At 36.6% G+C, this 17,770-nt stretch overlaps 1 protein-coding gene across 1 annotated transcript in view; it reads right to left on the reverse strand.

Annotated features, from left to right (window-relative positions):
- Positions 1–2,729: 2,729 nt before the first annotated feature.
- The window catches only part of LOC135719263 (polycomb group RING finger protein 3), a 68,278-nt gene continuing 53,237 nt past the window's right edge, over positions 2,730–17,770 (reverse strand). Inside the window, exons 8-10 of the mRNA XM_065241890.1 lie at positions 10,648–10,785; positions 9,248–9,328; positions 2,730–6,495 (exon numbers count right to left, since the gene is read on the reverse strand). Coding sequence (XP_065097962.1) covers positions 6,448–6,495; positions 9,248–9,328; positions 10,648–10,785 — 267 coding nt within the window. The 3' untranslated portion in view covers positions 2,730–6,447. The remainder of the gene's footprint in view (positions 6,496–9,247; positions 9,329–10,647; positions 10,786–17,770) is intronic.

A 17,770-nucleotide genomic window follows, 5' to 3' on the forward strand; every position in this document is an offset into this window, starting at 1 on the left:
CTTAAAACTCATTTTATTAATTGGACTCCAGTTTGCCAGCTTCCGACAAAAATTAGTTTTCATTAAAGAAATAAGTCTATGGGTTCACTTACATTTTCCTCCAGTTTTCAAAAAAGACACAAGAAACTAGAAATTTTGTGTGGTGTCAGCTTATGCACATTGTATTTGTCCATTGTTGTGACCTAGATGAGGATCAGATCACATTTTATGGCAAATCACTTTAGAAAACCAGTTTATTCCTAAGGGTTCACATACTTTTCTTGCCACTGTATATATAGTAAAATAAGAAAAAATGACTTTAGCTGGATTTTCACAGACTTGGTAACCAATGCAAACTTAAAGGCATTAAAAATTTTTATTTTGAATAATGCACAATGCAGATATTAATGAGATGATCCTATTTAATTGAGTCTAATAGATTTGAATGCAGGCAGCAGAAGACATGTTTATTTTATAAGGCATTTATTCATGAAATACACACTTTGAAAATTTCAACAAAAGCTTCCATAAAATCGTAAGAAACTCGAGCCCAGTTTAAACAAAACACCTTTGTGTAACAATGGAAACCATGTGCAATAAATAATCATTATCCCAGAAAAAAAGAGACAAGAAAAAGGACACCATTAAACGTCAATGTTTTACCACTTAAAGAATAAAAGGCGTTAAAGAAAAGAAATAAAAGTTAGGAAAAGTATGTGTTGTGTATGGAACTTTAGTGTGAAATGAGCCAAGCAGGCACCCGTACAATCAGAAGAATGAGAACTGTATGGACTCTATCTGTGACCTGAGCACCTAACCGACAGATATAATCGAATGAAGCTTCCAGAACCATCTGAGAGACATATATTGCACATTTTTCCTTGGAAACATAATGATCGGTCCACACGACTCAATCGGGAAATAGTTTTCCCAGTCCATAAACTGGAATTACAGCTCGTTTTATACATAATGCGTATTAGTGGGAAGGATTATATATGGTGTAAGACAAAGGAGAAGGGTTTTAATGCTTACGTGATACATTTTCATCATGTCATATATCAAAGCATGTACAGACATTGAGGAAGCGGCAAATCTCAATATTTCATATTTCAGATTATGGCATATGGTGAAACACAAACCTTTAGTACAGTATAAATAAATAACATTGAAGGGGATAATTAGAGAAGCATGATGGAAAGAAGTTTGGTTCCTTAAAATCATTTTTCAAACAAAACCAAAAAAAAAAAATTGTGGATGCACAAAAACTGTAAATATCTGCAGTCTTTCAAAGCTCCCAATACAATACATTTCTTACAAGGATGTTACACCTGACAGCAAACAATACCTACAGTGAGATAATCTGGCCAACACAAAACTGATCATTCATAACGGCCCCACCATCAATTGAAATCAAATCTGACCAATCACAATGTGAGGATTCTTCCCTATTAGTTTCTTGGCTTGCAGGTCACTACAGTGTCTCGCACAAAGCACATCCGAGTCAGGTCACTTTTGTCTAATGAGAAAATGATGATTCGGAGATGGATGAAAACACATGGAGCAAACAACAGAAGAGGCGCCTTAAAGGGCCAGCGTATGCTTTTCAAAAGACAATAAATAAGAAGTGCTTTCCAGCTCAGCTGAAACATCACGTGATGGTTTATGGGAAGGTATATATGAAAGATTTTCAAATTGGATAAATCGCATTTCACACCAAAATAAAGGAAAAATTAAGAAATTTGATTTTGAATTAAAGAAATTAAGCATTAGCACCCTAAAGATTCCATTTCTTTTGTAATTCCATGTTTATTCTATATTGCAGTGGGAAAAAAATACTGCAATACAATGATTTTATTAAAAACCATTTTTAAAAGCAGTACAAAACTACCATAATGTATAAATAATTTACATTTTAATAAAATATAATTATTTAATATATGACAGTACTCAGAATAAGCTTTTTTATTACAATAATAACAACGGTGTTTGTCAGAATGCAAACATGTTCAGAAAAAACTTGATAACACTTCACAACAAGGTTGTATTTGTTATCATTAGTTAATGAATTAGTTAACATTAACTAATATAGTTTATCAGCATTTATTAAAGTGACACTTTTTTAATATACATTTTACAGCTCCCCTAAAGTTAAATATTTGATTTTTACCGTTTTGGAATCCATTCAGCTGATCTCCGGTTCTGGTGGTACCACTTTTAACATAGCTTAGCATAAACCATTGAATCTGATTAGACCATTAGCATCACGCTCATAACCAAAGTTTCGATATTTTTCCATAATTAAAACTCAATTCTTCTGTAGTTACATCGTGTACTAAGACCGCCGGAAAAATAAACGTTGTGTTTTTCTAGGCAGATATGTCTAGGAACTATACTCTCATTCTGGCGTAATAATCAAGGACTTTGCTGCTGTAACATGGCTGCAGCAGGTGTAGTGATATTACGTAGCAGCAGCGAAAATAGTCCTCTTGGTTACTTTCAGTGGACTATTTTCAAGCAGTGCGTAATATCACTACACCTGCTGCAGCCATGTTACAGCAGCAAAGTCCTTGATTAATACGCCAGAATGAGAGTATAGTTCCTAGACACATCTACCTAGAAAATCACAACTTTTAATTTTCCGATGTAACTACAGAAGAGTCAAGTTTTAAATAGGAAAACATTTGAAACTCTTTTTTTAGCGTGATGCTAATGGTCTAATCAGATTCAATGGATTATGCTAAGCTATGCTAAAAGTGGTAGCGCCAGACCAGGAGATCAGCTGAATGGATTCCAAAGCGGTAAAAATCAAATGTTTAACTCTTTGAGAGCTGGAAAATGAGAATATTTTCAAAAAAAGTCTAATCTTCGTTAATGTTAGTTAATGCCAATAAAGTTGTTCATGTTAGTTCATTGTGCATTAACTAATGTTAACAGTTAAATGCATTCAAAAATGCTGAAATTACAACGCTATCTCATGGCAATTCGTAAATAATTTACAAGATGGCTAACATTCATACATTTTTGTAAGATTTGCCCCTGTGACATTGTTTTTTTATCATAATTATAAGTTTTGCATGATTAACTTTGTACGAATTCATATGAATTAGTCAACTCTTAAAATATGTATGGCTGGAAATCAACATGAACTTAGATTAATAAATGCTGTAGAGGTATTGTTCATTGTTAGTTCATGTTAGCTAATGCATCAACTAATGTAACAAATACAACCTTATTGTAAACTGTAACCAAAACTTTTTATAAGCATTAAGTGTAATTTCTTATTTCTTCCTTTTGATTTTGGGGTAAAATAAGCCAGACATGTTTGTACTGAGAACAGCTTGCCTGAGATTCACCCACCGATGCCATCTCTACATGTCCAAATGTGTTCCTCAGTTTCAATTATTAAAGCCAGTCATGGGTGCACCATTGTCACAGAACCAAAGGCTGCCAAAAATCCAACAAATGGAAATGGAGACAAATCTCCAATCTTGGCAACTCCACAGTCCACAGCTTTTAAAGCAGGTCTCCAGTAAGCTCCTTATAGCATGCCTGTCAAGTGAAGTAGCACTGATGTCTCAATGCAAGCCAGGGCATTGATCTGTTGCAATACTCTGAACATTAACACACCTCCCATGTGCAACAAGACCCTCGGAGAGTTAAACAGAACAGTGATTTAAAACAATACGAGTGGAAACCCCGTCTTCCGACTCCTGGCTCAGGAAAAACAACCTTTATAACCTACACCGAAAGAGCATCCTCAAAGAGATCTGGGAGAACAACACATACCACCACGTTGTTTTATTCATATCCAATATTGAGCGACACATGCGCCCCAAGAACCCAAAACAGGGATGCAAGACCTTTCCTCTAAACGCCAGTGTTGTTTATGATGAAAGACGACAATGATGGCCTTGTTGCTTCTACTTTTAGACCGATTTCAGAGTTTCCCAGGACAGCAGTAAACAAAACTCAGTGAATCACCAAACCAGCTTCCCTCCTATTTTTAAGTCGGGCTGTACAAACAAAGTTACACAAAACCCAAGAGCACCAAACACGTCAAAGAAGCAAGTAGGTTATGATGAAATATTTTAAGACTCGCTCCGCGGTCTGCACCATGTTGAGTTTTTATTTTTAAAAGGTACAAAACATTAGCACCATGTTTTTGGCTCAAATTAAATCGAACATCCTCCTGAATATAACAAGACGCTCCCAGACATAGACATCCATGCCCAATTCTGGAGAATATACAAGACAGAGGCATTAAATAAAAACATGCGTTTGCATTGGTACGTAAAAGACCTGCAGTCGGCAATTTGCAGATGTGCGCTGAATTAATTCACATTATAAGACATTGAGGAAGGGCACACAGATTCAGATGAAACATTGCAAAGGTGAGCGTTACTATGAAATAATATTGAATATATAAAAGATTGATATTTCTGGAATAACTTTAAAGTGAACCAGAAAGACCTGGTCAAGCTGGTTTGGCATTTACCCGTGTAAAAGTTGCCTGCTACAGTAAGCAGACCTGTTTTTTATGAAACGCTATTATAAAATGTCGTCTCTTCACAAAACTCGAAATAATACATTGTTGTTACAAATCTGGTGCGAGCCCTTATACATTTTATCAACTTATCAATCATTGAATAGGTGGACGGCTACAAAGGACCCAAAATATTACAAACTTCAATAAGGGCTCATAAAGACAAAATTAAATCGATTAAAAAAGGCCAATTATTACCAACCTAAATCATTTTAGTCATCTGTATCAAATTCAGGTCTATTCATTTATGCATTCTGCCATAGCACAGCTTGCCATACAGAAATAAAGTGAAGTCAGGAATGAGGGGTTAAGCCTTTGGCACTAAAGACAGCAATAAAACAGAAAGCTATACATCATGGACGGTTATATGTGGGTTACATTCGTACTGCAGAGGAATGGAGATCTGACAGCCTGATACATTGCATATATGACATTGAGGCGGGATTTCAATCAAAGGATGCACATACATATTTATATAGAAGATATTAGGGATGCATCATTACACAATTTTGGGGCATAAATTAAGGACTTAGATAGCACTTCGGCTCTCCAAATCCAATCCAATTTATATCACTGCTACATTTAAAGGAACAGTAGGCTCATTTTCGAGCTCCCCTTGAGTTCTACCATTTTGGAATCCATTCAGCCGATCTCCGGGTCTGGCGCTAGCACTTTTAGCATAGTTAGCATAATCCATTGAATCTGATTAGACCATTAGCATCATGCTCAAAAATGACCACATAATTTCAATATTTTTTCTATTTAAAACTTGACTCTTTTGTAGTTACATCGTCTACTAAAAATGACGGAAAACTATAAGTTTTGATACAATACGTAATATCATTGCGCCTGGTGCATCCATGTTACGGCAGCAAACTCTTTGGTAATTTTTAAGCACGATGCTAATGGTCTAATCAGATTCAATGAATTATGCTAAGCTATGCTAAAAGTGATACCGCCAGACCTAGAGAACGGCTGAATGGATTCCAAAATGGTAAAACTGGAAAATTTGCCTTTAAAAAAAAAAAAGTGGAGTGTTAATTTAATAATGAGATGTTTAAATTAAGAAAAATGTTGCTTTTTGCAACATAAAAAGTCTGAAAAGATGAAATCTGGCTTGAATTCATGTTTATATCCACATAAACGCAGCCCAAAATATAGCACTTTTGAAAAACCAGTCTCTATTTCTCTCTAACCTTTAATCTTTTACATACTTTTTCATCACACCTTTTAGTCCTTCTCTCTGTTAACAACTTTTATATACAATATTGGTAAATAGAACATAAATACTACACATAAATTTGCCTATTCACAATTCCACTTGTAGCGACGCTGAAAGTAAAGAATGAAACTGCTCTGAGATAATACACAACTTATATAAACCGCTTTTGTATAAGCATAAAAAGGCTCTGCGCTCCCGAGAAGTGTTGGTTGAGACCTGAGAGAGAGAACGGTCCGTTTGAAACGCGGCATCTCCTCTGGTTAGCAGTGTAAGAAGACACTTCCACGGAGAATGACAGATCCCGAGCACCATCGTTTTGCCCGTAGTTGAGTTCGAAACGAAGTCCAATTGGTACAAAAAATGTTAAACCATTTTCTTTACCCCCTATTTTTTGTATTTTTGTTTTAATGTGTAAACAGCGCACCAATAGGGTCTTGGTTCAACTTCGCTCGTCTATACAAAAGTATAAATATATGCTTTCTCTTAATTTTTCACATATCTAGGACATATAGCGGACACAACAGACCAAAGCGGTTGTTCCCACAGGCCGCCAGTGTCACAGTAGCTGTGATCCTTGTTGTTTGCTGGCTCGTATCTGCGTTGGGCTTTTGTTTGGTGTGGACGTTGATGGTCTCTGCATATTTATAGTGTGAAGCACAGTCCAGGGCCACCGGGCCAGAAACAACCAACCTTTTTTGTCCGACTACAGCAAATCCATTTTGGGTCTGTAATGCAGGAGGAGGGGGGATTTCTGAAACGCAGACAGAACACAAATGCATTCAAAATGACTTAAAGCCATGAAAGGCACTGAAATTCGAGGGCATCAATGTTTTGCAAATGCCGTATCAGGTGGCCATTAGTTATGCAACCTTTCAAAAGCACACCTTATAAAATTGTAACAAAATGTCAATTCTTGGCTTTTTGCAGTATGAATATTGATCATGGTGAAAAAATAAATGTAAATATGCTACATGGCTAAGAGTATGTAGACTAGCAATAGCATTATTTTGTGCAAAATACATGAAAAAAAGTGTTTTTGGATATTGTAAAGGGGATCTATTACGCAAAATCTACTTTTACAAGGTGTTTGGACATAATGTGTGTTGGCAGTGTGTGAACAAAACCACCCTACGATGAACAAAAAGCACCCACTCTTTCTTTTTTAATTTCTATTAAACCAAAGAAGTCTCATTAGACATGCCATTTTCATTCACTTATCAATGTGAGGTCACACTGATAAAGCCCCACCCACTTACGGTCCTGCATTCCCATACACTGCAAAAAATAATTTTCAAGAAAACATTTTCTTAGTCTTGTTTTCAGTAAAAATATCTAAAAATTCTTAACTTAAGATGCTTTTTCCTGATGAGCAAAACAACCCAAGAAAATAAGTCTAGTTTTAGACCAAAAATATAACATTTAAGTGATTTTGTGCATAAAACAAGCAAAAAAAAATCTGCCAATGGGGTAGGCAATTTTTTTTTGAAAATTTTTCTTAAACACTAAATTCAAGAAAAATTAGCTTACCCCATTTGCAGATTTTTTTGTTTGTTTTTTCCACAAAATCACTTAAATTTGATATTTTTGGTCTAAATATAGACTTATTTTCTTGGGTCATTTTGCTCATCGAGAAATAGCATCTTGAAAATCATTTTTTGCAGTGTAGTTTCCACCCTCAGTGAGTTGTACTCCATCCACTAGATACTATTGTCTCAGACTGTTTTAATCAGATTTATTTTAACTGAAAGTGTTCACTGTCTGTTTGTAATGTGGCGTTCACACCAGATGCGGAAGAGGCGGCAAGCACGAGTGATTTACATGTTAACTCGAATAGGCATCCTGCGGCACAGTACGTGCACAGCAAAAAATTATTTTCAAGAATAAAATCTTAGTATATTTTTCTTGTTTTAGTAAAAATATCAAAAAAATTCTTAAATTAAGATGCTTTTGTTGATGAGCAAAACGACCCAAGAAAATAACTCTAGTTTTTAGACCAAAAATATCAAATTTAAGTGATTTTGTGCATAAAACAAGCAAAAAAATCTGCCAATGGGGTAAGCTAATTCTTCTTGAATTTAGAATTTAAGAAAAATGTTTAAAAAAAATTCTTACCCTGTTGGCAGAAATTTTTGCTTGTTTTATGCACAAAATCAATTAAATTTGATATTTTTGGTCTAAAAACTAGACTTATTTTCAAGAAAAAGTATCTTAATTTAAGAATTTTAGGTATTTTTACTGAAGACAAAAATGCTAAGAATTTTTTTTCTTGAAAATAATTTTTTGCAGTGCGCGAATGACGCAAAACGTGCACGGCACGGAGCAAATTGAGCGTTGGCACAAGAAATGTGCAAGCTGAAAAATCTGAACTTTGGCGTTTATTCGCGCCGCAATAACCAATCAGGAGCTTGCTCTAGTAGTGACGTGAATACAGGGAGCGGGCAGAGTTGCAGAGGCCCCTCCCATGAAAGTCTCAAATGACAAGAATTTCACACGCGAATGAAGCAAGTAAACTCAAAATGTTCAAGCGTCCAAAAACGCGGAATAGTGCGTTTATGCCGCCTCTACCACTGCTGGTGTGAACGCAAACTAAGGAGCTGGAGCTCATTTGCATTTAAAGGTGCAGACATTAAAACAGCGCGTTTTTGCTCCCACCCAAATAGGGGCATGTTGGACATGCTATAATAAATTATCTGTGGGGTATTTTAAGCTGAAACTTTACAGACACATTCAGTGCACACCTGAGATTTATATTACATATAAAAAGCCATATACTGCAAAAAATGATTTTTAAGAAAAAAAAATCTTAGTTTGTTTGTCTTGTTTTTAGTAAAAAAAATATCAAAAAATTCTTTAATTAAGATGCTTTTTCTTTATGAGCAAAACGACCCAAGTAAGTCTAGTTTTTAGACCAAAAATATCAAATTTGATGTGAAGTGATTTTGTGCATGAAACAAGCAAAAAAATATTTTTTTTAAAGAATTTTTCTTGAATTTAGTGTTTCAGAAAAATTTTCAAGATTTTTTTGCTTACCCCATTGGCAGTTTTTTGCTTGTTTTATGCACAAAATCACTTACATTTGATAATTTTTGGTCTTAAAACTAGACTTATTGTCTTGGGTCGTTTTCCTAATCAAGAAAAAGCATCTTAATCTAAGAATTTTTATATATTTTTTACTGAAAACAAGACAAAAATACTAAGAATTTTTTTCTTGAAAATAATTTTTTGAAGTGTAATAGGTGTCCTTTAATGTGGAAATATTACATATTATGCCTTTAAATTATAATAAGCACATATGAGTGCGTTTTTTGTGTGGCCATAATGTATATGCATGTTCGGGAGAAATAAAAATGTTGTGCATATGAGAAATACAATTTGTAAAAAATATATAGGGGAATATGGATTGCAATGCAACCAAACAATGCTAAACCCTGCTGATCTACACCAAACTTGCAATTTCAACGTTTGCAACACAGATGTCTTCATAATTATTCATGATAAATTACCTTAAACCTCCATCTTGTTACCACAACAAATTTCAGTGTATGGTCCTTGCCCAAGATTTCTTCATTGCATAAGATGTCCAGCTGAAAAAAAAAATATACAAACAAAAATAAAATGATGCCATGAATAACCAAGCTTTCCACGATCTCACAGCACCATAAACCCTTACAGGGTGATGGGAACCCCAATGTGAAGCTTTACCACACTTATTACACAGCAAAAGAAATAAATAAATTAACATGAATATTGATTTAAGTTAAAAATTATTTCATAGTATGAAAAGACATAAATCGAGCACAGCCTGAGAAAACAATCAATAATACTTTAGCCATCATTAGATGCAAATATTGGACAGCAGGATGCCAAAATCCATCAGAAAAAATGGTGCTGGAGCGCAGCGTAAAGAAGCCCTATAACAAACTGTGTAAAAATGGCTCAGAGGACAGTCTTAATAAAAAATGAGTCTTTCAGTGAACCAAAACCCAATGTTACGCCTATTGTTAAACTCAAAACAACAGACACAAAGCCTTCAATGCACAAGAGAAGCCACAACCGCCCGGAGCTTTATTTTCATCAGCTCTCCCTGGACTAACGTGCAGTCTGTGTGTGTTTTGGCTCGATGCGAGATGAACAAACACAACATTACCACAGCGCCACCTGCTGCACATCTCCAGCTTAACATTTCTAATTGTTCAAAAAACAAACGTCTGACAGTTAAAACCCCAAACCCCTGTTTGAAGCCTATTAAAAGTGACTTCTTCAAAGATTTAGCTTTACTTTTACACTCGTAAGGGAAACCGCTATGAAAACACCACCGATTTAACAACGTCTTTAGGTCTCGGGCTTCAAGCGGCACTGCGGAGCCGTAGCAGCAATAACTCTCCGTATGTGCGCAGAACAACAGGCGTCTGACAGCTATGTTGTGGGGGAAAGTTTTTGATGGATGCGTGCGTCGGAAAGCCCACACGTTTTTAACAACAAAAGGGAACAAAATTTGCGACCGAACACCAATAATTAGTCTGGTTTTGTCTTAAATTGCACCACGAGGCAGCGAGATACATGACAAAATGCGAATGATATTACAGGCTATTATTTATCTCTGACAATGTGAGGCATGCTGAAAGCATCGTGGGGTACAGTGACAGCACGGAGGAGCTTTGATATCCTCTGCACTGAGTCACACAAGACATTGTTACGAAGGGAAATAATAAGAAGGTATGGTCAACAGGGTGGCAAATGTCTCAAATAAGTTGGGGGTCAGAAATATGTTGTTTAATTTTAGTCTTGTATGACTGACATAACTGCCCAGCGGCATTGCAAAAATGGCCGCCTACTGGCACGACTTTTAATATCTGTCGTGAGGGTCTACAGAGCTTTTGATTTGGCGGGGGGTTTTACACACCTCATTAAAGGACGTCAGGTTGAGCTTCTTTGCGATGAACTTCTTGAGATGGAGAACCGTGGCTTGGGCTGAACATCGTATCCATTTCCGCTTGAGTCCTCTAAGTTTACTGCTGTTACACTCCAGACAGATACTCACCTGAACACATAATATTAAGAGTTGTATTATAATGGTTACAAATATTGTTGATACGACATGTATAACATTCATAGTCATGTAAGCAAAGTCAAAAGTGATTACAAGGTATTTGGTTTCATTTATTTATTTAGCATTTATTTTGGGGCTAAATGTGTATTAAATTTTCACTGCCAGCCCAAATTTTGTCTTGTTTTAGCCTAGACGTCTGGGCTGTGTTTGGATGGCTATTACGTCTTCAAAAAGTGGACATATCATAAAAATCTGACTTTATCCATGTTTAAGTGCTATAATTGGGTCCCCCAGTGCTTCTATCAACCTAGAAAATGTGAAAAAGATCAACCCAGTAACTTAAGTTTTGGTAAACCATTCACTGCAAGCATTGGAAAAAATAGGTAATTGAAATTTGGCTCTCATTGTGATGTCAGAAGGGGATAATACCCCTAGGGCTGCACGATTCATGCCAAAATGTGAATCACGATTTTTCTCCATGGGAATTGAGATCCCGATTCTCTCAAACGATTCACATATTTTCAAAAAAAAAAAAAAAAAAAAAAACACACAATTATTGCACTCAATTAACAAAAATGTGCTACACCAGACTTTTAGTTATAATAAAGTGTCTTCAAAGTCTCTTTTGCTTATTTTAGAAGATGAGTAACTTAAAATGTGTTAGCTGTTAAACATAAACAATAGAATGTTGACACTAATAAATAAAAGTAATTGTACAAAAAAGCACAGGTGCTATTTATTTTAATCAAACTGGTCAACCTTAAAACTTTAAAAACACGTAACATTTAAAGAACTAAACGATGATACGCCGTTTCTCAATCTGAAGGGTGCAGCTTTCCGGAGGTCGCATTTCCAGGCTGCATACGTCATCAAGACGTATGTCTTATTTCAGAAAATTAACAATTATAAAGTTGATTATTATTCTTAATTAATCGTAAACATTTATGACTTGCGAATGTAATGCTCAGTTAAGTTTAACCAGACTTAATGACGTATGCAGCCAGCATATGCGACCTACGGAGGCCGCAGCCTTCCAAATGAAAAACAGCCAGAGGTAACTTATTGCATTTTTCGGAACAAATATTGTTGCGACGTCACTCTCTCCGTCGCCACCAGGATTTTTCGCAAATGCGCACATTTTTCCTCTCATTTGTTAGAAAATTGCCGCTTCAAATCCATCAAGTTAATCGATGTGTTTAGGTTTGCCGCTTTGTTCCACGTCACGCGAGTGACAGCCAAACGCCGCAAATGAGGAGAAGATCGGGTCTGATTGGTGAATGAATAGGGTTTGGTTTTACACTGCGTGAGTGTAAGCAAGTTTAACTGACATAACATCTGGATTGTTGTAACGTAAATACGTGAACGCAGTATCTGAATACAGGGAAAAACTACATGCAAGAGAATCGCCCTTATTTACAAAGAGGATCGCATGTATGTATGAATCGAGATCGTGATTCTTTTTCGATTAATCGTGCAGCCCTAAAGCCAATACGGAAGTGACTTAAACTGCAATTCATTGACTAGCCGCTAGAGGCTCCAAAACGGAGTCAATTCCCATAGACCCCCATGTTAAATGCCCAACTTTACAGTAGAAAAAAAATGTTTACAACCTGTTAAAAAAAGTGCTTCTGGCCTTTATAGCTATTTTGCCCTTTGACAACTTGAGGGGGTGAATTTTGCTGTCACTACCGTCAAGCTAGGCGGGCATGGTTTCAGCAACCAGACACCTCAGCTTCACCCACGTCCCGCCTCTTTACCCATTTTCAATTATTGCCGAATGCCTACTATTGGCTTCAAAAAGCTCATCACAAACCTATGGGTGACATCACGAACACTACGTCCATATTTTTTACAGTCTATGGTCACAACCCACAAGTAAAAGTCGATTGCGACTTCTAGTTCACAAAGACTTTAAAACTTTAAAGGAGCAGTATGTAGGATTGTGGCCAAAACTGGTACTGCAAATCACATAACTGGTGGTCAATACACAACATGATAACATTCAATTCAATTCAATTCAATTTTATTTACATGGCGCTTTTAACAATTGTTAATTGTTGCAAACATAAACACATCAGTTGAGGGTTGCAACTCCACTTTTTAAAATGTCAATATCCTGGCCAGACCAGTGTTGTCAGTGATATAAGTATTTGAAATGAAAATTATTTCTTCATGTCTAGTGACATGTCAGGGCCATTTTATGATTAATAGATATACATTTCTTACATTCTGTTCCTTTAATTTTAAAAAGAACAATTGCAAATCTAAAAATATGACATTTATAAAATATGAAACATCTCCTAAACTCTACCGAAGCAATCTTCATGAACTCTTTAGCAGTGTTGGGGGTAACACATTACAAGTAACGTGCATTAAGTAATAATATAAATTTTCTGAAGTAATGAGTAAAGTAACGCATTACTTTTTAAATGTACACATTAATATTTGAGTAACTTTTTCAAAAAATTAATGCAAGTTACTTTTTTAGTTTAATTAATTCGATTAAAAAAAATTTACTGAATTAAACTAAACGTAGTCAAATTATGCACTTTATGCGTACACGCCTGTGTGGGAACAGAAACCAAGATGGCAGGCCAGAGCTCGACATTTTTGTAATGAAATATGCAATTTCTGAATGCAGAACTTTTAAGTCATAAAAAACACCTGCAAGGCCTGAAAGAGATCAAGCCTCAGACAAGAAAATGTAACGCAAAAGTAACAAAAAAGTAATGTAAGCATTACTTCAAATAAAAAATAACTAAGTACCGCAATTAGTTACTTTTTTTGGAAGTAACTTAATATTGTAATCCAATTTAAAAGTAACTTTCCCCAACACTGCTCTTTAGCAAGATTGATCCATTGCTTGGTTGGGACAATCTAACAAAAGTCCATTTATGAAGTAGAATTTAGGACCAGTAAGATTCATTAGATTGATTTACAAAATGCTTCGTCATTTTTGAGGGCCACAGATATCGTAATAAATCCACAATGTCACAATGACAACAAATGTCAATAAGTCAAGGTTATTCTACTACATACACCTGCATTCACACACACACACACACACACACACACACACACACACACACACTCGAGTCAATACAATTTTCACAACACACAAGCAGATGCCAGCAAGCAGTGCACCATCATTCGACACGGTGACGAGCGTCAATTCAAGCGTGGTCGCCTCGGGCTGCCCGGCAGGTGCAACGGGCTTTAGAGAGTCAGGACACATCACGAATTTCATACCTCTCTCTCTCTCTCTCTCTCTCTCGCTCTCTCTCTCTCTCTCTCTCTCTCTCTCTCTCTCTCTCTCTCTCTCTCTCTCTCTCTCTCTCAGATAAGGGACTGAAGAGTTCACAGTGGCACCGCAGTTGATTTGGACCAGTCCTCTCCGAGAACACAGTAATAGGGAAAGATAAAGACAACAGCTGCGCCCACTGGCTAAACGCCGACCCATTTCAAGGGCAAAAGGAGCCAAGAGAGTATAAAGTCGGTGAGGGCCGGGTCTGCCACTTTACTTACAAAAAACATTGGCCAGTAAATGTCGGTTGTAAGTTCCAGAGAGATGTTTCACACACATTGTGCTGTTTAACAGAGGAGAGGTAATAGAGACCTTCTTCAGGATTTTCTCTATTAGCTGTGTCTGTCTGTGTATGTGTCTGATTACAGAGTCATTACCGCACGGCCGACACAACGCAAACAGTCACAGAAATGACTAATGGAGAATTCACAACCAATTAGACCTTCATATCCCAGAGCAACTATAAGTGGGTCTTTTATTTGCATCTGCCGCCACAGAATAGCCGTCCTTACTGAGATGCCACAAGCTGTTGATTATTATGATTTAAAACCTAATTTTACAACCAAAGAGTTGGGGATTTCCGCAAGCGGGTATCTATCACACATCCGCTTTATAATTGCCTTGGTTTGGGATATGTGAACAAATGAAAGTGATGTGACCAAATGAGACTATTAACATGAGTTATATATATTTTTAGGACCCATATTCCACAAAATAGGACTCTTTTCCCTTAAGTATGAGGTTTTTGCTTTAAAAGTATTCGTAATTTAGGTTTATGGTTGTTTTTAGAGCAATAAATCTTGAAAATTGGAGCGCAGACATTTAAGCTTGCGTGATTGGCCGTCTCGTGCACTTATATACTGCAATGAATTACGAACACCCTATTAGCAACCAATAGCACAATGGCTTTTCGAAATTCCGGCCATTTAGGTGTCAGTCGTCTTATTTAATAAAATAGGCGCTACTTTACCTTTAAAACGTGTGTTATACATCAATATGGCCTGAATAGTACAGTGCCTACAAGAAACAGAGCTGCTTTGAGAAATGTTTTGGAATTGGATCATAACTCAATGAATACAAATCATACATAACTGAGGTGCTTAAGATTAAACCATAATAGTAGGTGTAGACTGTCAAAGCCACAGTGTTTTAACTGAGTGAATTTTACCCAGAGTATCTATTAGTAGTGTAGCGTGTAACCTCATTAATTCACTTCCGTTTCCCCTCGGTTTCTGCACATGGAGTATTGGCTGGCTTGCTTTGGCTTCATTTCACCACCCAAGGTACATCTGGATTGGTTCCAACAACAGACGAATTAGCCAAACTGTTCCACGGTCATCCAAGCTTAGCCAAGCGAAAACTGCTAAAATTTTTATTTACTTTTTACATTATATATGAGGCCAAAGTGCCCGTCTCAGCTTTACCACAAATGACCACACAAAGATTTGCTCCTCGCTCCCTTGCAGTCCGATTGGTATGTGACTACACTACACAAGTATGGTGAAATATTGACAGATTCAATAAATACAAACTTTTTAAGTCTATAAAGTAACTAAAAATAGCACGACAAAAGTTTTGTACATTTAATATGGGTGGCAATGGCAATTTCGGATAACCCAGTAAATTAAATGCTTTCACTTTTTATTTTGTACTTGCATGCAAACCAAATTCTGGTTGGATGAAGAACATTTGAAAATGTTGTACCAGTCAATATCATAGACTGTAAAAAAATATGGATCGGATAGTGTCTGATGTTGTAACCTATAGGTTTGTGAAGCCAATAGTTGGCGGAGCCTGCCGGCGCCATCTTGGCCACGTGCCACTGCATATCACTCGCAGATAACTGAAAATGGATAAAGAGGCGGGACGTGGGTGAAGCTGAGGTGGCTGGTTGCTGAAACCACACCCATCTAAGCTCGACAGTAGTGACAGTAGTGGCAGTTCACCCGTCACTCAAGTGGCCACGCCCTTAATAATGCCGAAGTTTAAGGCTTAATATAATTTAAACGGATGAGTAAAAATAAATCACCCACTTTACAGTGGTCATTAGCAGTAAAATTAGCTATATAGACCAAAAACACTTTTTGCAGCCGGCTGTAAACATATTATTTTCTACGGCTGTGCAAATGTGCGTTTTCTCGATGAATGAATTTGAATGAATTATGGTGCAATGCCGCCACATCCAAAAGCCAGAGGGCGCTCTTGTGCAGAAACTCCCTTTGTGCCACAGAAGAAGTAGCATTACAAACACTATTCCAGGAAATGTCTATAGGAATATTTATTACGCCGTTGTTCAGATTGTTTCAGGTATTTTCATGATAATAAAGAATATTTTGATTGATTTTGTTTAACAAATGTTGCTTTTTTTTGCACGTTATATATGACTCCAACTAATAATAGGGTGGCCATTCGTGCCAGTTCCGCCAGACACTTCCCGAACATGTTTTCGGTTCAAGTCGCATTGCTCGACCGCATACGTCATTGAGGTTCTCACATTTCAGTTAAAATACATAAAAGAAATAAATCGTAATTTTTTTAAGACGGGACGTGGGCATTGTAGTTTCATTCTTACCTTGAAATGTAAGGGTTTCTTTTCTCAAAAATTGAACCCGAAATATTAAACCTTAATGACGTATGCGGTTGACCAACGCAACTTCCGTAGAACGCACCCGAAAATATGTTCGGGATGTGTCCGGAGGAACTGGCACGAATGGCCACCCTAACTCATAATGATTTTAGATTGACAAGGACTTCTTACTGACCAAAACGCCATAGTACACGCACAAGCTGCGCATGAAACACAAAGTTGGGCATTTTAACATGGGGCTCTATGGGTACTGACTCCCTTTTGGTGCCAGCCTCTAGTGGCCTGTAAATGAATTGCAGTTTAAATCACCTCCACATTGGCTTCATCAGAGAGATCGGAGGGTAGCCCCTTGGTCATTTTATACTGTGAGCGTGCACAGACATTTTCGATTACACCAACAATATTGCCTCACAACAAATGAACCAAAGTGACCTTTACATTGTGTCTAATACCACCAAACAAGCTGCTTAACGTTATTTCTTTATCTTGTATGTGTAAATAATATAATATGTCATCGACGCAACAAGACGACTGTGTAATAAATAAATGTTTAGTTTCTCGCAATCACCGGTCGTTTTGCTTAGTCAATATATCACATATAACATCAGGAGCCGCAGGTATTCTGACTGCCCAAAACTTCACTGGAATCAGATTCTCTTTAATGAAGTAAATCTGTATTCCAAACACACCAGCACTGAAATACTGCAAGACATAACAACGGCCCTACAACTTTCTGTTGAATTATTAAGAGGACAAAAGGAATACAATATCTACTATTTATACCACGGGGCTGTTAAATGCTTTATTTTGATTGGTTGAGAAAAGTTTCATGGGTATGCATTATTTTTTGATAAATGCACACCTGACCTGTCAAATGTCTTAAAATAATCACCCGAGCAATGTCTGTGGTAACCGTGTTATAAGATGAATATTTGACTTCAGTCCATTGAATTATTTGAAAATAATGTTGGGTGTGTATTAGTGTCAAATAATTCAATGGCTTTTTGTCAAATATTCCTTACATAAATTACACAAAGAGGCAGGCATTTCTTATACAGACATTGCTCAAAGCATACCATGCAAAC

The sequence above is a fragment of the Paramisgurnus dabryanus genome, chromosome 16, assembly GCF_030506205.2.
Source record: "Paramisgurnus dabryanus chromosome 16, PD_genome_1.1, whole genome shotgun sequence".
Classification (NCBI taxonomy): domain Eukaryota; kingdom Metazoa; phylum Chordata; class Actinopteri; order Cypriniformes; family Cobitidae; genus Paramisgurnus; species Paramisgurnus dabryanus.